General features: G+C 37.4%; 1 protein-coding gene across 1 annotated transcript in view; it reads right to left on the reverse strand.

Annotated features, from left to right (window-relative positions):
• The window catches only part of ARHGAP42 (Rho GTPase activating protein 42), a 167614-nt gene that overhangs the window by 120706 nt on the left and 23527 nt on the right, over window positions 1-23381 (reverse strand). Inside the window, exon 2 of the mRNA XM_082483163.1 lies at window positions 9184-9279. Within this exon, the coding sequence (XP_082339289.1) occupies window positions 9184-9279 (96 nt within the window). The remainder of the gene's footprint in view (window positions 1-9183; window positions 9280-23381) is intronic.

Consider the following 23381-nt stretch of genomic DNA (forward strand, 5'->3'; position numbering starts at 1 on the left):
TAGATCCTCCCAGGGAGCATAATTTACAGTGGTAATTCCCACCTTGAACTGTGAGGAAAGGTATTTTGCCAAATTTTTTCAATCCTTGAAAAGAAGTGTACTACCTTACAGAAATAAATCCAAGTTTTCCAAACAAATCCATTATACATTGGGAAGGAAAAGTATGATAAGAGACAAAGAGACACAGAGATTAAAAATGCCTGGTTTAAAACTTCTGCAAAGAAATTACATAAATAAGGAAGCAAGAAAAATGACAGAAGTAAGACTTTTATGCCCAAATTTATGCTTCAAGGACTACATATTATCAGCACTACCCCACTGTCAGCATTTGTCAAACACAATACTTGAAAAGATAACCTTAAGTCATGCTGTGTTACCCAATTTCAAGAAATTCAATTACTTGACTTAATATCAGTAAATTCCTATTTATGCATAACCTCACAAAGCAAATACAAGTAGAAAATTCTAGATGGATCGAACAAGGGCAAAATGTTTCCTAGATTCCTAAAAGATTTTTGAAGTTTATAACCGCTGTCTATCCCACGTATGTTAGTAAAAACAAAAAAAAAACCCACACCAAACAATTACTCAATTACCACCATCATGCTTTTAGCACTTCATCAAAAAAACAGCTGCAATATATCTACCCTGTGTTAGTGTTCTATTCTGATTATAAAAGCAGCAAATATTTTGAAAACATATAATTCAATTTGGAAATATATCTATCTTCTGCAGCATGAATTCTTCACCACAATTCTTCAATACAACAGTAGTAGAGCTGTGGTAGAAAAAGCCCAGTCTTGCCTCTATTAGCCTATAGCACCTCTCCCAAAACATGGCATCCTGAAGTGACAGCAGAAACATTTTCAATCATCTGAGCAATTTCTTCCGTTTTGTTAGGAACATGGGACTGAATGGATCGCCCAAATAATCCCAGGAAGTCACTTGCTCTTGCAGAGCACTGTATCAAAACCCTTCCACAAATTAGTAAATCACTTCTTTTGTCTCTCCCCTTCGTTCTACACTTCTGTGAAAGAGTGGAGGCTTTTGGGACTAGCCACAACAAATCTTCGGTTTTCACCATGTTCTCACAGAACAAAGAGAGAATGGTTTTGGACAAGTGGTCATTAAGAAATACTGCACCTCTATGCCACTACAAAATACGGTATCTGCCAAAGAGAAATCAGCCTCTGTTTCCACCTGATGGAGCCACACGTGTGGCAGTCCTGGGGCTGAGCTCCATAGCATTGTAGCTCAGAAGGGTGTGAGGAACAATACATTATCTTCTGTTCTACAGGTATGAAGTGATCTTAAAGTGCTTCGGGAGACCTATTTTGAAACACTAGCAGCTTGAAACTAACAGCATAACTTCCTGTACTGTAAAAGTCCATTTAATCCAATTAATCTTTACCTTAACTAAATTAACCATTAATCTTTGGCTTGAATAGATCAGACTTCTCTAGCGTTGACTGATATCCACAGGCTGTCAGAGGAAGAACAGCTTTAAAAACCATAGAATATTCAGAAATAGATAAGATCAAAGATAAGGTTCTGGTTAAAGCAGAGATTCTGCCAATCCTCTCCTGCCTTCCTTTGCAGCTCCCCCCCCAATCCCACTATAAATTGATTACGAATACAATTGCTACTTCATGCTCAAGTTTTTTTAACAGCTGAATAACAAGACAATGTGGCAAATAACCGCTGGGCAACATACAACATATTAAGCTGCAAAAGTAATATTCAATCCTAGCATTCCATAAACAAAGGAGTGAGTTAGAAATAATGATGACTATGTTTCTGGCTTGCCAGTTCCCCGATTCTTCAGGGGCACATCCATACTTTAAATGAAGGGAGAAAAACCCTGATATTTCAATCTTTCCAGCTGTACAAACTTTATTTGTGTGTGGCTCTTTGTGGATGCTGAAACAGGGGAAGTAAAAGGAAAAGCAATATATTCAGAATGCAGCTGAGAATCATTAATACTGTTTTTCTGATTTGTAAAGTTTAGTGCATTTATTACTTGAATGATGAAACACTTTAATTATGAAAAACATCGCCAAATACATCAACAAATGTTACGTTTGCCATAATTGCTTTATGAATTTAGGCCTACAAAAGGATCAAGGACTTCCTGGGCTTAAACCTCTAAACTCTATGAAGGATTGTGATTTCAGAAAGTACGAATCCTTCATCTTATGTGCTCAAACCTGAAGATGAATATCTCAAACCTGAGTTGATCAAATCACCACCTGTTTTTGAAAACTACTGCCTATTTCTCAAGGGGTATACTGACTTCACAACTCTAAAGTGTTATGCCTCTTTACTAGAAGCGTATTATACGCAGCAACTGTACAAACCAGTTATTTTCAAACCAACTCTGTAAGGCAATTCTCTAGTCCTCAGACTGTCTCCCCACAGGCATTCATACTTCCACTGGGATGCCCAACTCCAGAAATAACAAAGCTAAGTGATGAAGGAGGGAAGAAGAGGTATGTTGAAGGCATGGAATGAGGACAATAAAGTAGCATGCCTCTACAAAAGTCCAGAAGATCAAACTATTAACGAGGGACACAGCAGATACTTCATCTTGATCTATAAGTGGCACAGACTTGTCTACTCAGCTGTTCAGATCAAATGTTGACTCAGTTAATCTCCTTAGCAGGATGCACCAGGACAGCCAAAGCTACTGCTCTCCATCATCTGCCTAAACCTCTTTCTGTAAACAGCATAGGCTCCAAGGCAAGTGGCAGTCAGAGACACCACAGTTTGCAGTCCAATATATTAAAAAGAACCAGCATGAATTTTGGACTCCTTTAGCACACCAGGATGTAAACTGTAGTGACTCTGGAGATCCCCTACTTCACATCCAGCTACTCCTGCCACAGAAGGCTAGGACAGACAGAAAGGTCAGTAACTGCATCTGTCACCCCAATCTATTTTTTTTTCATTTGAATATGCATCTTAAGGTAACAGGGAATGGAGCATGAGAATTCTCCCAACAACCTTCTGATATGTATCTTGGAGAAGAAAAAAACCCAAGGCCTGTGCTGTTGATCTTCTTGTACCTTTTCCTCCTGCACACATAAAGGTCTATTGCAACATTATTTTATTTCCTGCTTTGTCAGCCTCAGAGCTTGGGGCTGGACCAATGGAATGCCAACCTTCTCTTTCTGATGCAGATGCTGTTTTGAAGCTTCTGTGGGATTCTACCACTAGCATAAAATCATTCACTTCTTGGAAGTCAAGAAACAATAGTGTTCTGGAAACAGGTGGCATTTGTTTAAATGTGCAACAGGGATAAAAGAAAAAATAAGGGTAGGAACAGATTTAACAGATTTTAAACAAATACTTCAGGCGTTTCACACCCTGATTGCGCTGAGTTCCTCCCATAATTTGTTACTGTTTAACTTTTGTAGATAAAAATAGTCCAATAGGAGTGGCAAAGAACTCTGTCCCGTGATTTAGATATTACGTGAAATTGCTTTGAAGGTCACCTAAAAAGTTAATCTTAAAATTCATTCCTCCAACTGGAGGAAAAAGAGCTGGCAAATCTAGGCAGGTAATTACTGTGGAAAAACAGCATACAATCTTTCTATGCAAATCACTTGGTCGCAAATAGCTTTCTATGCTAATTCAAGATTCAACCCTTCCCTATCCATCTAAAAAAACCCGCCTTTTGTAAAAACACTTGTCCCTAATACATTCCACAACGTCAACAAACTCAAGCACTAAGAAAGTTATTGTGACGATGCCTATGCTAAAAAAAATCCACCTCTGAAACTCCACCCTGAAGATGGTGGCAAGATCCTTCTCTTTACTTGGTTTGGATAAGGCAGAAATAGACCTGAACAGCTGGAATTCATTTTAGACTTATTTGCTATTTGGTAATTCCATTCAGAAACCTGGTTACGAATGGGAATTCAGTGCAACCAAATTCAGTAGAGTATTAATCCCCAAAAGAACTTTCTTGAACATCAAAGCTAACCTCAAGTGATTAAAGAGATGACCTGTAAGATATTCAAGTTATTCCGACTGTAAGTGGCTCAATGGTATTTAATAAGTAATTCTGAAACAGCCAGGCAAATTCAAGAAGCCATCGCACACCACAAACAATAGAGATACAGTGGCTTGAAATCGTGACTAGCCTGACAGCTACCTACTGAGGTTCCTGGTCAGCCTCCCAGTGGCTCCAAAAGAGGGTCTCCTAGCTTGGAGACTGCAGTGTCCACAGATTGATTTGTCAACATTTGCCTCCACACACTTTAGGCAGGCATAAAGCTCCTGTAAATTCTTTTTTTTTTTTTCTTAAATTTTAATACAGCATTGTATGCACAGTTTGTACCCATAAAAAAATGGAATTTGGCACCTCTTAATGCCAATTAACCTTTTACATCGTTGTAAGAGATGGAGGGAAGGAAACTTTCTGATCTTTTCGCTGATTTGTGTAGCTTTATACACAAATTTCCCAAGACAGATCTATTTGCTGCTTTGAATGACAGGATGCTTGTCCTCTGACAGGCTCTCCAAGAGGGTAGAGCAGCTGCTAACTCAAAAGCATTGTGCCTAGTACAAGCAAAAAAGACAACTGAGCTTCTAACATGGTTATTCAACTCAAACAAGAGAGCCTTAAGTACATAGCACTGGACTCTATTAAACTACAGTTAAAGGATTTTTTCTTCCCCCCCCCCCCCCCCCCCCCCTACAGTTCTTTCTCCTCAGTCATTTTAGCTGATTTTTCAAAGTTCAGCTTGAAACTAACTGCTGTATACAACATAATTGCCTGGTATGAGCTAACAGTTCTGTAGATGGTTAGCTGCTAGCAAGTTTAATAATCCCATGAATGACTTGAGGTGTGAGTCAGCAAAGACCACATGAGCCACAACTGCTAGCAGCAAGACAAGAATTCAGTTCCCACAAGGTAAGATACTACATTTTAGAACTTCTGACCTATTCCTTGTGGCTCAATTGATAATGATTTTATAGATCATCATAATCCTAAATCAAGCATCTGATGCTACCTGAAAGATCTGCCATAATATAATTCTCTTCAGGGGAAAAAAAAAAAAAACACTCAAAACCAGCAGTGACAGAAATACACATGCCTTTCAGTGCTCTTTCCTAAATAGCACACACTAATAAAACCCAGATAGTACAGTAGAATGCCAGAATATCAGGATGTAATTATTTGCCTTGGTTTCTTTTAATTCTGAAGATCATGGTCTTACACCTGGTCTAACATAAAGTCTCACTCATTTATAATTAGCTGTAATACAAAATAGACAAGAACTTGTTAAAGATACAAGACAGAATTCCATTAAGATAAATAATAATGTTTATTATATTTATCTGTATCAGCCACAATCCAGGTAACACAGAAGAAAAGATGATAAAACCTGAAAGATTCCTGGGGAAGGAATCAGGTGACACAAGCTGGATAATACTAGGAAAGGAGGAGCTGGGCAAACTTGCAAAATTTATGCCTGCACGCTATATACCAAGGAAAAAGGCACTTGCTCATTAAAACCATAGTTTTTGCACCTATCCCAACTGTGTAACATTCTGTGTTACCTATAAGGTTTGAAACATGTAAGAATTATGCATGTATTTTGTACAAAATTCTCACTGGGCACCACAAATGACTGACCTCCTTGACATTCTTTCACTGTCAATTTAAACTATTACCTTTGTGCAAAATATTAATTGCAAAGTGGGCTGAGAATAACTGTGCACAGGCTGATATATCTAAAAGAGTGAATGGCAAAGCAGTGTCAAGCCTTGGCTATTTCAGAATGAGGAAAGCACAACTGTTAGTAAGATGGGGGAAGCAACCCTTCTCCTTAGAGCAAGGGTAAGTTCCATCAAACCTTCATTACCATGCCTCTTTAGTATTAATGGTTCACTGCCATTCATTGTGTTATTTTTGCTTTAAAGATACCCCTATCTGCATAACTTTTCAATGGCACAAAAAAATTACAGCTTGGCTGAATCACATGCAACTGGAGCAAATATCCATGTCCAACTACCAATTAGTACAGCCCTATCAAAAACTCTGGCCCTTGCTTTGCTGCGGATCACATGCTGCCACATGCACTTCAAAACAGGGAGAGACAACACTGGCAATTGTTGCTAGTTGTTTATCTTTTAATGAGAAAAGCTAGTAAAGCTGGGGAGCACTGTTTCCCAAATCTAATTTGCTGACAAATATCTGAAAAAGCTTTTTATAGCATCAATCCTTTGATGTTCACAGTTTAAAAAAAAAAAAAAAAAATTATGTTGAAGATAATTTGAGGAACAAGCCAGTCTGCTTATTCAAGAAAGTCAGGGGAATAGCTTACAGCCCATGCACAAAATGTCTGCCCCTAGACTGGGCATGGTACATCTGAAAGCAGCTACATAGATAAATCTGGGTAACCTGCCTCAACATGGAAACATTACCTAAAATGCGTTATACAGCCACAAAGAGACATGTAGACTTTTTGTCAAAGAACAACACTTCTATGGAAGAATCAAACATGTAATTAAAAAGTAAGAAATAATAAAAATTAGAAATCAAAGACAGGAATTAAAAGAAAACAAAAAAACCAAAATAAATCACTGGATTAAGAAATAGATGGATTAAAATAAATATGAAGAACACCATAATTCTGTTTATACTGAGTACATATCTGTATTATACTGTCATGAAGCTTAACTAAAACTACTCATGTATTTTGTGTAATGGGCTTATTGGAATAGATGAGTTGTATAAAGAGAGCATCTAAAAAGGCACAGGTTACAGGAAACACAAGTAAAACTGAATGCTGTTATTAGAGCTCAGGTTGGCAAAAAAATAATTTTGTGCTTAGTCACTGAACAGAGATCTTCAACTCTAGTATTGCCTCAAAAAAAACCAACTTCATGGAGCTATCAACTCAGTTCCAAATACTTATCACTGTTAAGAAAAAAAAAAAAAAAAAAGAAAATACCACTTATATTTCAATCTTGCAAAAAAGTGAAACTTTTACTTTTTTTTTTTAATAGAAATAATCACATCCTGACAGAAGAAGCCTTATTCAGAGGGTGAATTTCCATTGCTAAGGTGGATTAGAGTGGATATCCAATGCTAAGCTTGAAATAGAAACGTATTTTACAATCTTTAGAATGTAGTCCCTCTATTAAGCCCCTATCTATATGGTGGTTTTGTACAAAACTTATCAAGACAGAGTATCACTGCAGATGGAAGTAAAACTTCCCAGTGGCCTGCACAGTTGTAGATATTCTCAAAAGAAGGAGGTGAAGGTAGAAGGAGGCACAGAGAGCAGGATTCATCTATACAAAGCTGTCTTTGATGATAAGCAAACACCTAGCTTGTTGGGGCATGTTAAAGATATGGATAAATTCTAGGTCACTGCTCTAGGGAGATCAAAAATTGAGCCCTACCCTATAAAAGCACACAGGCTCTGTTAGACTTGAATTTGATTCCTGTCAGTTTACCTTTTACTCTTATAAGATTCTTTGATGTACATGACAATCCATCAGGCAATCGTGCTTTAGAAGCTAGAAATCCCTTCTTTGAAGCTCCAAGTGAAATAAATCAGCTGTCAAACTTCATGAACTCTGTTTTTTGACTAAATAGTTTTAAACGCCTGTTTAATGTCCAAACAATAAAATGTCTTTTCTTCACTATTTAGGTTACAAGTAAAATGAAAGTTCTTTGTCCTCACTCACTTCATTTTAAATGCTAAACCTTGTCTTTAAAAAAGTCATTGACCAAATCTAAAGCGATATAACTGAGATACTGTAGGTTTAGTTTAAATGCAGAAAATATGGACAAGCTAACTTTAGCAGCCAAGAAATAATATGTAGAATGCCAAAGAGCACATACACATAATTCATTTTTTAATCTCCTTCCCAGATTGATACACCTGAAGAATGTACGTACATTTTTATCTGAGTAGCAGCAGCTCAGTGGTTTCACTCTCCCACTTCTATATGTCAGTAAAATTAAACATCCCCTCCCACCCCTCTGCCAAAGGTTAGCGGAAGACAGTGACCAAATACCAGCCATCTTTGGTGACGGCCTCCTAACTATCATGATGTTGTAGGGTGAGGAGCAGGCAGACCTTCCCAGTGAAAGCAAGCAGGTCAGACCTTTTTGTGCAACTGAGTTATCACTCAGTCAGGAAAAGCAAACTATTGAAGGGAGAGGAGACTTAAAAATAGGTTATAGTAAGAGATATGCTTGGAAAAGCCTAGGTCTGAGCTTCCTCTCCACATTACAGAGATCTATTTAAAAAAATACGAACAAGTCCTACGTTCCCTTTTGTACTGCCAAATCATTTATTTTTAGAATCAACTACTCTTTCTTTAACAACCATCTTCCTTCCTCTCAGATCTTTTGGGAGAGACATGGGGGCCATGTGGTGTGTAAGACTCATGACACTGAACTTAGCCATTCCGAAGGTGAATTATAATCCAAGTTTCTCACCAACGGGAGCTAGAGCACCCCAGCTGCTGTGCTACTGCTCAAAAGCGTCACTGCAACTGCGGCAATGCCTTGCAGTAAAGAGTGGCTGAAATTCTGAATCCTGGAAATGTTTCCAGGACTGGTCTGCTGAGGGAAGAGCATTTTGATGATATTAGAGAGGTTCATGTTCAAAACAAGCTGAGCTGTTCAGTTCTGCGCATGACCAAGTTTCTGGGTGTGCGCAGAGGCAGAACATTAAGCACCTAGTAAATTTTACTGGCAAAAGTTCAGACAGCTATATACTTAGGAATGTACAAGTTGTAAAGAACATATTCCTCTTTTTAGACCCTTAAATACTTCCTGTGTCTTACTAGGCACTTAGGTGGTTTTTGCAGACCTATATTATTTCATAGGAAACTTGTATACCTTTTAGTATCCCAACGAAAATTGTCTGCAAATTAAAAATAGCAGCAGAATTTAGAAGATTCACAGTTGACTCAGTTGACAAAGTAATGCTGAATACTTTCCTCTACAATGAACAAAGCTGTCATAAAGACATAGTTTTTCCGCACGTATTTTTAAAGTCTTGATTTCTACTTATTGAATTTTTTCTATTTTTATTACATGCTCAATTAAAAAAAACAACTGTGAACTTTCCACTACATTTGTGATATCATATTAAATATATAAGAAACAACATAAAATGTTATTGCAAGCAGAGCTCATAACGTACTTACCAATATTAATTTCATCATCAGTTTCAGCATCTCCAATGCACTCAAACTGGAAATCTTGCAAAGATTGTGAAAATTTTTGCACTGCCATAGATAAATCTAAAATGCAAGAAAAAAAAAAAAAAAAAAAGATAAATCAGAATTACTCCACTACAACTTCACTGGATCAACATTTCATGCATTTCTGCATGAAACATTTTTTCTTTTGCCAAAGTTTCCTTCCTTGTATCTTTCTTGGACAGTAACTTCATTCAAAAAATCCCCATCACCACTTCAAAATCAAAGTACCCGAAATATCCCAGAAACCTATGAAACACGCTGATGCCAGATTTCAAATAATACAGGTATTATGTTGACAACTGAAGAACTGTTATCTTTCTTGAAAAATAAGAAATTAGAATAAGAAATGAATGTCTAGTGATAAAACGCATATGTAAGTAGACCTCTGTTGTTTAAAATATAGCAAGATTAGTTTGCAAATTGAAATAAAGTGACAATTTATTTCATAAACATTATAAAAAACCCTACATTCTAACTATTCTAATACATTAAAACATTATACAATGTTATGTAAAAACTTTGTAAAAAGCAATTGAAAGGTAAAAATAAACCACAAGTGCTTGCCAATCAATAAGGTGGTCCATGGGTTGTGAGCACTATTTTCACTGAATTACACAAAATGGACCTTTGGACCAAAGACACATCAATTCAAGCTTCATAGCATTAAGTTTCATTAGAATTTTACACAGTCCAACATAAAAGAAACTAAATGTAAATACATAGTATCAATGTAACCACGTAAATCTGTTCTTTACTTTTCTAGGTATACTAACAGCAAATGCAGAAATGAATGTGATAACAAACTAATTTGGTCAAGACTTAAAAGTCCTACCAGTCCAGATGAGCCCAGAAAACCAGCAACAATTCTCTACGTCCTAGAGGACATATCTATGGTGTCTATTTTGAAGCTACGAAACACGGCAATTTAGATTTAGCAGATATCAGAATCTTATCAATTAAAAGTCACAGTAAGGGTAAGTTATGAACAAAAGCCAAGTCATAAATTCTGTTTCAAAAGTGTCATGTATCTGTCTTTATCCTTGGGGATGTTCAAAAGTCGTCTGCACATGGTCCTGAGCAACTGGGTCTAGGTGGCCTTGCTTGAGCACGGGGATTGGACCAGATTGACCTCAAGAGGTCCCTTCCAACCTCAGCCATTTTGCGATTCTGTGATTTCCTTAATCCTCTGTTACAGTAAAGCCATAAATACTCATTTTCTCAATGCTGGACACAAAATTTGAAGGCTAACCTTTTTCCTGGCAGGAGTAAACCTAGACTATAACTACACAAATTGGCCTAACACCCTAAATCAAGACACACACAAAAGCATCATTTAAATTTCAGCAAAATCCAGTAAGAACCATTCCACTATCCCAAATGAAATGAGGGTTGAAAAATCTTTTAAACACCTCCAAATAAGAATCGACATGGTAAGATGACTGATTTTTTTTTTTTTTTTTAATAAAGGTATACACTATCAAGTGACAGATTCCCTACCAGGATTTTGCCCTACCCCTGTATTTGCACAGTGCCTGCTGCTTTTGTATTTTTAGATGCAGCTATAGAGGACAAGAGAACCAGCAGTCTTCAGATAATACAGAGATGAACCGACTTTTTTTCTTGCATTAGTAAGGAATTCCATATATTTATCTGATAAATAACTAAGGTGTAAAGAATGGGGCAAACAAATTCTTTATCTTTTTGATAAAAAGCATGGAAAACAGGAAAGAATGTTCTCCAGAATTATTGCATCCTTACTGAACATTTCCTATTGTGTGGTACATGAAATTTATTAACAAATTAGATGCTAAACACAAAGTGTTTCCTACTGTTTGTATAGATTAAAATAAAATAGATCATTATAAGCCGAAGCATTTGGTTTTATGCAAATACAGGATCTTTGATATCCAAGTAACTGATTGTTCCACAGCTGTTAGAAAGACCTAAACTTGAATTTGTTTGCAGCAGGATGCTTTGAGTTTAAAGGGAAGGAACACAGTTTTATTGTTGGCTCTTCCACCAAGTTACTACACTGCGTCCTAAACCCTTCTATAAAATTGCTGCATACCAACTGATGTCAAAAGGAGTAATATGGCCTCAAGGTGATTGAATGAAAAAGGTCCTATATTGCGAGTACACTGAAATGTACTAATTAACTATCACTAACAGGAATGCAGATTTATTTCCTCTGGACAATCTAACAGCTGCCCACAATGACCAGCATCTCTGTGAACGTGAACGGAAATGAGGGAGCATGGACTCTCCCCTATCACTCTTCCCCACGTGCAGGACTCAGTGGAACAAATGTCAAGGGAAAGGAAAACAAATGATAAAAATATCCAAGGTGGAGTCTCCATTTTATATCCTGGATTTGTCATACACAAATGCTGATCTCTCTTTCTCTGTGTCAGCAAATCAGACAGTGTTAATGCTTATACATTTTGAACCTGAAGGAGGCATATTTAAACTAACTCAGAAATAATGGGTATCAAGAATGCAGTAAGAATTACAGAGCTCATTAGATAACTTGATAAAATCATCCGGAATGGTGCCATTTGGAGATTTCCGCCTCTATATGAGACCGATTCTTGAAAGTATTAAAAGATACCATATTAAGGTTAAAGCTGTTCAGTGTAGCAAGGAATAAAATGAAGTTTGAGGGTCAGATGTTTCCTGTGACACTAATTTACAGGTTCTGTACAAAGTTAATTTTACCCGAAAATATAAAAAAATATTATCCTACAGAAAATTCCAGTTTACTCAGACAGCTTCCTAGAGGTTGTAATAGGAGTTACTCTGTGAGAACTCAAAGCTCAGCATCATAGCCGAACCACCAATATCGGACCAAGTGGTGCAATTAGTTACATTTATCAACTTCATTCTGAGGAGCATCATCACTTTACTTGATGACAAAACTCACCTGGTCACAAGGAGGACTAATTGTGCAATAATCTGGCCTCCTTTAAGAGATACAAAGATTCCAAACTGAACTAAATCAGATTTAAGAGCAAGTGCCTCTTCAATCAAGAAGAGGCAAATGATATCTGTACCATCTTAATCTTGTCTAGACAAAAAAAAAAAAAAAAAAATTAAAAGAGCAAAGAGATGGAGCAGAGACCTTGCCCAGCTTTACAAGATATCATTTATCACTGTATGTTCCAGAGTCTTAATGTCACTGAGAGACCGCAATACATCCTGCTCCTTCTAGACACAGGAAGGTAAATCACCACACCAAACAAATTGCCTTTTTAACGTCTGCAACCTATGTGCCATTGCAGGAGCTGCTCTTACTTAGCTTCTTACATGTACATCTTGATAGTCATGTTCCTATTCATGGGGTCCACGTAAACTAGGATATTTCACTTAGCCTGGGACAGAAATTCTCTTTGGAGCAGTCAACTGATCTTCTAAGTTACTATAAAAACCTTGTCAGCTTTATTGACCAACAGTCCACATCTATTATCCAGGGAAGGATGGCTGCTCAAAAGTCTCAATGATCACATAAACGTTGTTGCCCTCGCTCTTCTGCAGGCTCTCAAACAGGGTAATCACTCTGGGTGCCAAGGAAAGACTGAAAATGCACCCTGTTATCCCTCAGTGTCCAGAGGGAAGAATTTCTAACCAGCAATTCTGTTAACATTTATTTTCCAGCAGTACAAACCTGCACCTTTTGTTTCCTGTTTTTCCCAGTTCCAAAGGAGGATTCAGTTCAGTTTTGCAGTGAGGCATACAGTCAAAAGTAGCCATCTACATGCTACTTACAGCCAGTGGAAGGAGATAACCGAGACAGAGTTGCCTGTTTTAGTAAGGGTTGAAGCAAGTCAACTGGCCAGCAAGATCTATTTTGGTTTTTTTGTCTCGCTCTGACAGAGGAAGTACTAAAAGAAGCATACTACAATGTGACCGGAAACAATAAAAGGATAATAGCAACTTAACCACAAGAAAGTAATGTAACACCAGTATTAAATATGGATACATATAATACCAACCATCAGTACCATAATGCTAATGAAAGAATAATAAGTCATCATCCGTTCAGAAAATGCATTTCTCTCCTGTACTTCTTCCTGAAGTTCTATATTTTTTGATCAATCTGCTTAACACATATTTACCCGATAAAACCATGGAAAAAAACCTCTGTGCTATCCTAGAAGTCAGTTCATTTAAGATTCACTTTGTTTCAAATTGCCAAAAAGGAGGACTTAATTTGAACTGTAATATATTAACTTATTTTAGGCTTCAGATAGAGTTTTTCATGCTGGATATACAATGACAAAACTATGATGCAGCCCCTTTGTATTACCAGAACTGTTCTTCAACTTTCTTTTCCTAGATTTGTTAAACACATCATAAAATAAATTCTTATATAGAGCCTTGAGGAGGTGGAGAGAACAATACATTGCAACGTTGTGATGAAACGATGGATGCTATTACCTGAAGGATAAAAGAACGAGTATATTCGTTTTGGCATAGCCCTTCTCAACAAGGATCAAGTTCTACAGATAAGGAAACTTCACAAGATTTCTACAAGTTGGTAAGCACAAAGAATTTTTTTGGTTGGGAAGGGAAGGTGGTTGGTTGTTTTTGCCAGTCTGATCGCTGGAAGAACAGAAGAAAGTCTAATTTTTCAACAGGAGTCAAACAAGCTCCAAAGGCAGAAATTTTATGTGCTTGCAAAGGACCCATATCCCTACCCTTGTAATAGCCTGCAAGAAACTGTTCTCAGCAAATACATCAAAGTCTTTCCACTGGTTGACTTACAAAGATGACTTCATTAGCAAATGGAGTTCCAATAACCAACACTCTTCCTGACTGATGTCAATCATCCTGAAAAAGCTTGGTATCGTTCACTGGGTTAATAAAGAAAAACAGCAGTTGAAACCCAGTGAGAAGATTAAACATGCCTAAATGAACTCCTGAGCACCAGCTGGAATGCAGTAAACAGGACTTCAAACAACAGACGCTCTGGCTGAAATAGTAACAGCAACATATCTGGTGATCTGACAGAAAGCTAGTTATTACCGTATGGCTTCAAAGACAGGAGAAGCAAAGAGGCGATGGCTGAGCTGGCAGGATATTAGAGGCAATTCTTCAGTCAGCTGAATTTCAGGACAGCTGAAGACTGGAAAGGAGACCATGTACAGTCACCTTTGGTGTTTCAAACCTTTGTGAGCTTGATTCCTCTACCAGATACGACTAGATGCATTGCAGTGCCATGCTTGATGAGCTACCTCATTTGGTCATGCACTAACACATAGGTTTATTAAAACCCCAGCTACTCAACAAACCAGAGCATTAAGGAGCCATAAAATGTGAATAAAACACAGCAGAAACTGAACAATATTGCCAGAGTACTTGATAAAACAGCATGCTAAAATGCAGGGAACTATGTATCTAGTTCATTGACTTTTACTCCCCAGTACCTGAAAATGTGTCACTGTTGTGTGTTAGGTTTTTTTCAATCATTTCACAAACAAATTAATTTTCTTGATTTATTTCATAAGCAACTCTCATCCCATAATCAATTTTTCTGGCTAGGTCATCTAAATACTTGAAAAAGTAGATTTACGATGGAGACGTTATTACTGAGAAACAGCAGCTATAAGCATAATTTGCAGCAAACGACAGAAGCAAGGAAACATTCAAAAATTCATACAAGTGAAAAAAGGACTTTCGGTAATACAAATACAAATCTGTAAAATACTATTTTATCCAGAAAAAATACTTGTGAGATACACTTCTCCTTAAATACTTCATGACACGCTTCTTTACTGTGACGATGAACCAGGAACAGCCTTGGTTTTGTTATTTTATATGAGAACGAGCTTCACAGAGGCAACCTATATCAACAGCCAGAAATAAGCTGGAGGAACAAGAACACCCCACTGAGAAGCACTGAACTTCAACAGCTTCTGTGTTTGCTACAGTCAATTTGACTGTAACTAGAACATGTCACAGTGGGACATCTTTTTCCACATCATAGACTGTAAACACAGCAGCTGGCAGTACAATTATATTTAGGCAGTATGAATGATTAAGCAGTTAAAAGAAGTGATCATACAAGACTGCGTATATCACCACTATATTTCAAATGTCTTCCTGCCTTAAGGGCTTTCTCATTAAAAATCCCATCTTCACAGTTGTTGGTCTCAATTCAGAAGACAGCACCAAGATGCATTTCCTTCACAATTTTCACCTCTTTCCACTCTTGATGACTCACTACTGCCTTAAAATGAAAAATAAATGAAAATCAATGGCCATAGGTAACTGTCACATACAAAAAATCTTCCCATTTCTTGATGTATATGAGAACAGGTCAGCACAAACAAGGGGACCCATAAAGGACTTACAAATTAGCCCAAAGCAGCAACTCTGAGCACAGGGATGTTGGCATATATCTCAGTACTGTAATTAAGTCCCTTAACTGTACATGAAAAGATTTCTGGGTTTTGCTGCCAGAAGAGGTAACCCCAGCTTAATAAAACAATACAAGGGCACACCCGTATCACCTATAGTTATAAAGCAATTTAAAATGCATGTTAACATGCCTTTTAAACACACACAAAAAATCTGTATAGTCAGCTGACACACCTGCCATCTTTGGTTTCAAGTTGCTTTCAATACCAGAGTCTTTCCTACTACGTGTGGTTCATAGCCTATACCATTGCATGGAATATTGTCCGTAGACTTCTAAAAATAGAAGTGCTATTTGATGAAATTATTTACGCCCACACACTTGTTATTCTTTATTTCTCAGCTCTGGATCAAATTAACTTTTCTGATTGTCATAGAAGGAAAAAAAAAAAAAGATGACCCAAAAAAGGAAAAAAAGAGAACTCTCCTCTTATGACTGATCACATTTTTTCCAAATTTCTGCCGAACAGTTTTATTTGGCAAAACACAGGGCAAGCTGGCACAGAGGAGAGGCTATCTGCAGGGGCACATGGAGCTAATGCTGGCCACTTGCCACAATGCCTTCTAAAGAAGCCACAAGAAGAGACCACAAGGGAATACAGAATCCAGTGTCGGGTGCCAAAGACTTTGCAGCACAAGGGCCATTGCTCTGTATTGACACAGTCCTTCATTGTTGCTATCAATGAACTTTTTATCCCTGTTATTGGCTAGCTTCACTGGAGTATATTCTTTGCCAACTTGCTATTCATGGAACAATAATAAGCAACTAAAATAAACAACCCCTTACCCCAACAATCCCACATTACTTTTTCACCTTAGGCTCAATGTTTTGCTCTTAATTTCAGGAAAGCTAATTTCTTTTTCATAATCTCCAGGGAAAGGACGTCGGTAGAGTATGTCAACATGTAGCCCATGCATTGCTGCATTCCTCTAGGGTTAAAAAAAGCACTATAGCAGTTTGAAATTTTTCAGTGTCGTTTTCTTATTCATTAATATTTCCATGAGAAAAGTGCACAATTTACTTTCTCATTCTAGTAAGCACTGAGAAATCCCCTTGATCAAATGCAACAAAATCCCCATTTTCTTAACACTGTGATGCAAGAGCTGTTGAAAGGTCTTTATCTTCTACAAACTTCATAGCTATTCATACCAACATTTTTAAGTCCCAACTTCCTTACGTTGGAAATTTTTACATTACTCTGGATATTCTTAGCATTTCTCTATTGTTCAGCACTAAATCCAACACATTCTTGAAGAAGATACCCCAAGAACACAACATTGATATTTAATGAGAGGGGGATTTTTTTAGGCCACATTTGCATGCTTACTTGATAAATCATACCAAAACTCCCAAGAAACATATCTGTTGAACCAAATAATGTTATACAGTCAAAAGACAATGTTGGTAATATTCCATCCCTCTTTTCACTATTCCTCTCCTTACCCCAACTCACTTTGTCTCTAGGTGTTGAAACCTAACCTTAGTCACATAATCAGAAGAACAGAAAGAAGTGAATTTTAGTTTAGTATGCAAAAGCAATAAAGTCTGTAACACGACTAACTCGTTTTGACTTTTCATAGCTTTAAATACATGAAAGAATGAAAATGCAACTAAAAATGTATGCCCTATAACCACCAATGTGGATAACACCACACAGTATATACTGCACATCTGCCTCTCTAAAATTAAGGCACATATATAACTTCATAGCTCTTTTCCGTATGAAGTGTTGTCATATTATTTTGTTTTGATACTCCCACATTCTTTTATTTCTCATTACCTCATTGCTACGAAATCCTTCCTTTCTCAGTATTTTAGTTTATAAGACTGTTCAACAATACCGCTGCATTTGATTAGAAAACAAACTGACTATGCGGGGCATTACTAGAGTCTAAACCTTCCAATCATCAAACCATGTTCACAGAATTAATGCAGCAGTAAAACCTTTACAAGTTACTAATCACGTGGTTAAAATCAGAACAGAAAATTTTCCACTGCTACCAATTGCAATTTTTTTAATATTTTCCACAAATATGGCTAAAAGTCTCAGAAAACATTTAGTTTCATTTTCCTTTTGAAATTATAAAGGTCTGCTGTATGGTATAAATTAGTACTATTTCTAGCATATTATTGTATTTTTCTAAATTACACTCAACCAAATTATTTCTGTCTAATGTCAGTTTTGCAGATATGCTTATTTTCATTCAGTAAGCTTTTTGGCCACGATCCACAGTAAGGATTCCAATATTTCCAATACTGGAATATTCCAATATTTCTTCTCTGGTAAAGAAGAATAAATCTGAAAACAAGCATATTTCCCTGCCTTTTTCTATTCTCAAATAATTGAAACTCAGTACTCACCCACACTCTTCCAATATTTTCCCTTCTGTTGATAACACTATTCCATAGTTCTGTATCAGGAGGATCTCAATTCTAACTTTTTAACCACTCAAGCACATGAAACATACCTGAGAAGCTTCTAAGATTATACCTGATATAACAATACAGTAAATAATCATTCCTTACCCTCCTCCTTGTTTAAAGATTTCTCTGACATCCAAGTTGCTTACTTTGAGGGCTGTATACCATTCTTTTCCTAAGCCTACTGCACTTCAGTACATTTTGCTACACTTTCCAGAGAGATGCAGTTTGCTGGTCTCCAACTTACTATGTACACCAAAAGAGTTCATGTCATGGTGGCACAGAAGATGTTGTAGCTGAGCTATGTGATGAATCCTTTGTCCATGTAGTCTTCATCATACACTAATTCTCCCGCTACAAAAGGATATTAACATTAATGCTGGTGAGAGCCCTGCGCCACATCTCAAGATGGTGTAAATCAAGGCTGCTCTAAAATCTCAGATGCAAGTCATCTTGCAAAGATGCAAGACATCTTTCAGATGTCTGTAGTACTGATGTAGGTAGCACACCAAGGTATCCAATTCAAGGACACACAGCCACATGGAACCGCTTGGGCAACATCAAACACTGCATACATGTTGGTTTCCATCCCTTTTTCAAATACAATTAATTTCAGGTTTGTTTCCACAGTCATTTAAATAACAAAAAAACTAAAGCAGCAGTTTTAGCGTAAGATTATATAGAAATCCTAAATGACTGGAAAAAGCTAGAATATGTTAACATTTTCCCTACACCTTTTTTCCTCCTTTTTTGTTAGTTTTTCCGTATCTTCTTCTATACCATTTTACTTGGACTTCTGCATAGTTTTCTCCCACTCTGTTATCCATCCTGGGTTCCTAAACTTTCTTCCCTGCAATTTTGCTTTGACCCTCAACATACTTTCTCTTGCTCCTTCTGGGGATTTTAAATGCTCTTTTATGATCTTCCACATTCTTCCCCCACCCCATGGATGTTTATTTCCCAGAACAGTGTCAGCCTTTTCCAGGGAGCTGGGTCTACAGCTCAATCCTTCCTCCCAAGTCTCTTTCATTGGCTTGCCACGTCATTTCTCACTCCTCCTGGCACATCACAGAGACAGCAAGCAGGCAGAGAAGCACCACACAAAAAAAAAAAAAAAAAAAAAAAAAAAAAGACAGAGAAACTAAGAGCAGATGCTGCCAGAGGTTGAAAAGGCAGAGAGTGACTTCCTGTCTGGCAAACAAGGAGTTGCCAGAAAAAACATGGGAATTCCCAGATTTCTAGCACAACGTAAGGTATTGGTGCATCAGACAGTCTTTTAGTAGTATTTTAAAACATAGTTTTCTCTGTTCTTAATCTTACAATGCATCCAGAGAAATTTTAAAAATGCACGTGCCTATTTACCCACAGTGAAACATAAAGCAATACACGAGAATATAATCTCACAATAAAATTAAAGCCTATGTTGTAATACATTTGTAAGGAGCCACTGTTCTTACTATTTGGGCAAGATTAGTTCTGTCGGTTCTGTGTTGCATATATGTACATGTAGAATGAGATGCAATTTCCCCACTACTACCCCTACCCAAATATGTATCCAGGGGAAAAAATAAAAAGTAGGGTTAGTCAGTTCTGGTATGAACAGGGAACGATTAAGAAACTGCTTCTAGGAAAACCAAGAATAAATCACTGCAGCAATTATCATGCAGATCTTTAGCGGTAAAAATTTCTGCAATACATCTTTAAATGTTTTTATGTGCCATGATTTTTACATTAAGTAGATTCCCTCGTTCTGTGAACAGAGTTGCTGGAAGGAGGATGGGTCACATTGGCCTGTGCTGGCCGGCGGGGGAGGGATGAAAGGAATGAAAGCAGTTATCAAGGCATTTGTAAGTAGTGAGCTCTTGGAACAACATTAGAGTTGAGGGTCATGGGAAACAGAAGCTTTGCTCACCCTTCTTCCTGGCAGTTTTCTGCACTTGGGCAACAAAGTAAAATGTTTTGTAAGAACAGAAGGAGGAAGAGAGGGGAAAAAAAATTAAAATGTGTATATTTAGCTCATTAAAAAAAAAAAATACTACCACTTTGCTTTAAAGGAAATGAAACACTTTCTATATGAAATTCTTTCGGGCACTTAGAGCTCAGGAATACAACACTTTGATTAGATTCCTTTGATCAGACAACAGTGATCACAGTCACATGAACTACAGTACTGCACATAACAGGGTTGTGTGGTTGTTTTTTTTTTCCTAACACAGACACACACAAACAGATGTAAGTAACATTTATTTAGAGTCAGATATGCACTTCCAGACATAGAGGACAGAACTGAGACCCCAAATCAGGCAGGATTTTGTCCAGTGAAGTTAAATGGCACTAAATGTCTTTACCAAATTTGGTCTAAAGGAGTTTCTTGTACTCACTCTACCATAGAGCTGATTCACTACATAGCTACTTCTCACTACTCAGGGAGACTGGATACTAAACACATCAGTTTTATACAGCAAACTAGCTTAATGTACTAGTTAAACCCACTTCTACCTTCAAAATATGAAAGGAATTCAGAAAATGCAGAGATGAGAGCCGTGAAAGCACTTAAAATAAAAGCCATACAGATACATTTTTTAGAGTTTAGATTCTATCACTTGTGGTATCCTAAACTCAAAAATCTGTTACCAAAATACTATGTGGTAATAATCGGGGAGGGGTGGGGGGTGGAATTCAGCCAAACAGAATATGCTTCATTAAATATTGAAATGCACAACCACAAAACTGTTTCACCAGGTGAGCTCCTGTTTATACAGCTCATGAATCAACTGTTCCCAAGGAGTTTCAAGTTAACTCCAATTTGCATGTGACTATTTCCTTAACAGTTACTAAATAGCTTTTATATCTTATGTGCTTTCCAGTTTTATTGCATTCAGTTAAAGAGGGCAAGAAATAAACCCTGTAAAAAGCAGTAATCATATTCAATTTCTCTCTATGTATAAAAACTATTTCAAGGAACAGGCTCTTCACATTTTACAGGAAAGAGAAATACCCCTCACATTCATTTAATTGGGCTCTTTTATTTAGTTAACTTCTCAGACAAAAATGAGCAGCTTTAATCATCTTGTCTGCTGAAGTCTGCCTAGTTCTTTTGTAAGTCAAATAACTTGGAAGAAAGACCAACTAGGCTTCTACACATTTCATTTACTATTTTTTTCAACTTTTAATTCTCTGGAATTTTGTTCTACTTTGCTGTCACAAAAAGATTTAGGAACATATGACAGCATCCTCTTGTTATCTTCCTGGCAGAGTGATATCCTTTAATTAATAATCTTACCATCCATTAGTACTAGTAGTGTTTATATTACGGCATGTGTAATGAGTTCTGAACTAGCTATTATCACTCGCGAATGAGACCTTGTCATTGAAACAGATAAATAATAACTAGGTTGTTTCATTACTCTACACTTGGGTCCAGTCAATAAACAAATTAAATATTAGTAATTATTTGAAATCAGGAAAAAGGAACAGAAACAAAAGTATCATTAATGACACTCCATCAATCCACGAGACGCCTGCATTTAAACATTACGTACAGATTTTGTCTTACTCCTTGACAGCACCCCAAAATACCTGGGAAAGGTACAGGGAAATGAGGGAAAGGTAAATAACAGTAAGAATATCTTATTTAAAGAGACACAATCACAGTCATCAGCCTGAAAAAGACAACTGGAGGGCCACAGGAGTCCTACAAATTCACAAGCAGTACAGAAACGGTGGCTGTCTCTTCCAAAGTGAAAACAAAAAGCTATCTAACATGGCAAGAAGCAAGCTCAAAACAAAGAAAGAAGATGCTTAAATGCAAGAAGATGATGTAAAATGCATAGTTAAATCATGAAGCTCCCGACCACCGGATGCTGTGGATATTAAAAATTTATGTGGGTTCAAGAAAGGACTAGACGAGTTCACAGAAGAAAAATCCACCGAGAGCTATTAAAGACATAACCCTTTGCTCAGGAAATCTTCAAACCCCAAACCACCAGGGGCAGCAGAAGTATCACTACATTCTGCCTGCTCTTATTCTCTACCCAAGACAGTCAGTGCTGTGCATGAGAGAAAAAACACAACTCGCAACACAACACTTGCTCATATCTAGAGACAGGATATAACACCAGATAAAACTCAGGTCCGGCCCAGCACAGTTGTTCTTATACTCTCTGTAGTAAGATTTGGTCACGTACGTTTTGCAATAGCTTGAATGACTCAAGACACCGTTAGCTGATTACCACCATCTGCTAGTAGGAGGTTATCACTCTCATGGATGAGCCAATACACCATCACGGGTAAGCATTCTTCAGTCACCTATCTAGGGTCACCTATCTTAGCAACAGACAACAAAGAAGAAGGAAGAGCTGAGTTAGTGCTGCAAAATTAAGGATCACGAAGATGTTCTATCTTGCTGGCTGAACCATGGGAGATGTTCTCCAGAGGAAGAGCAACGATGGGTAGTTGGAGGCTGTATCATCTCTGCTCCAGAGCCAGAGGAGATGGACCGCTGTGCCTTTAGCTGTATTACAAGGCTGTAATTCTTCCAGCAAGGAATTGTTTAGCGATTTGTGCTATGAGCACAACTTTTAACAGTAAAATTAACTGCATTAATAAATAAATAGCTAGCAAAAGTTCATTTGGGCTACCAAGTCCAAATGGCTTAAGGGAAGACTGATTATACAGCTTTACTCCTTTCACACTCTGTGCTTGCACACACATATTATCTTCACCCTCTTCCTTCAAAACTTTTTCTAACTTAATTCTTAGCATGAGGGTGGTAACAATGTGGACAATTATTCAACCCTTGGTTTTTTCCCCTCAGAGTTCAGTATTGCTCTCTCCTCTCCTCTCACTATTGCTTACTGCATACCATCCACGTCTTGTCATGAATACAGAATTATCTCAGCCTTCATGCAAGCCAAGTCTAGAAAGACAGTACAAGAAGGATATTTCTATGTTATATGCAGCACCATTACCCTATTTGACAGATGGAGATGCTGAAAGCAAGAGAGCCTAAGGCCACACACTGAACTGGTGATTAGGCAGACCTTGTGGGTCCTTGCTTCATGCCCATTCTTGCAGATGGCATTCCTTCGGACCAGGAGATGCTAACCAGAGCTGGAAAGAATGCAGCTCCTCACACTTCCCTGTCCCCACAAAAACTGCAACTTTTGTCTTCCAAGGGGGCATAATTTTTAAAAAAAAAAAAAGTTTTATATTAAAAGGAGAGAACAAACCGCTAATTACATTAAAAAGGAAAGAAGAAAAAAAAAAAAAAAAAAAAGGAGCAACACAACCTTGTTTTGACCGG

Source organism: Vanellus vanellus, assembly GCF_965231255.1.
Source record: "Vanellus vanellus genome assembly, chromosome: 1".
NCBI lineage: Eukaryota > Metazoa > Chordata > Aves > Charadriiformes > Charadriidae > Vanellus > Vanellus vanellus.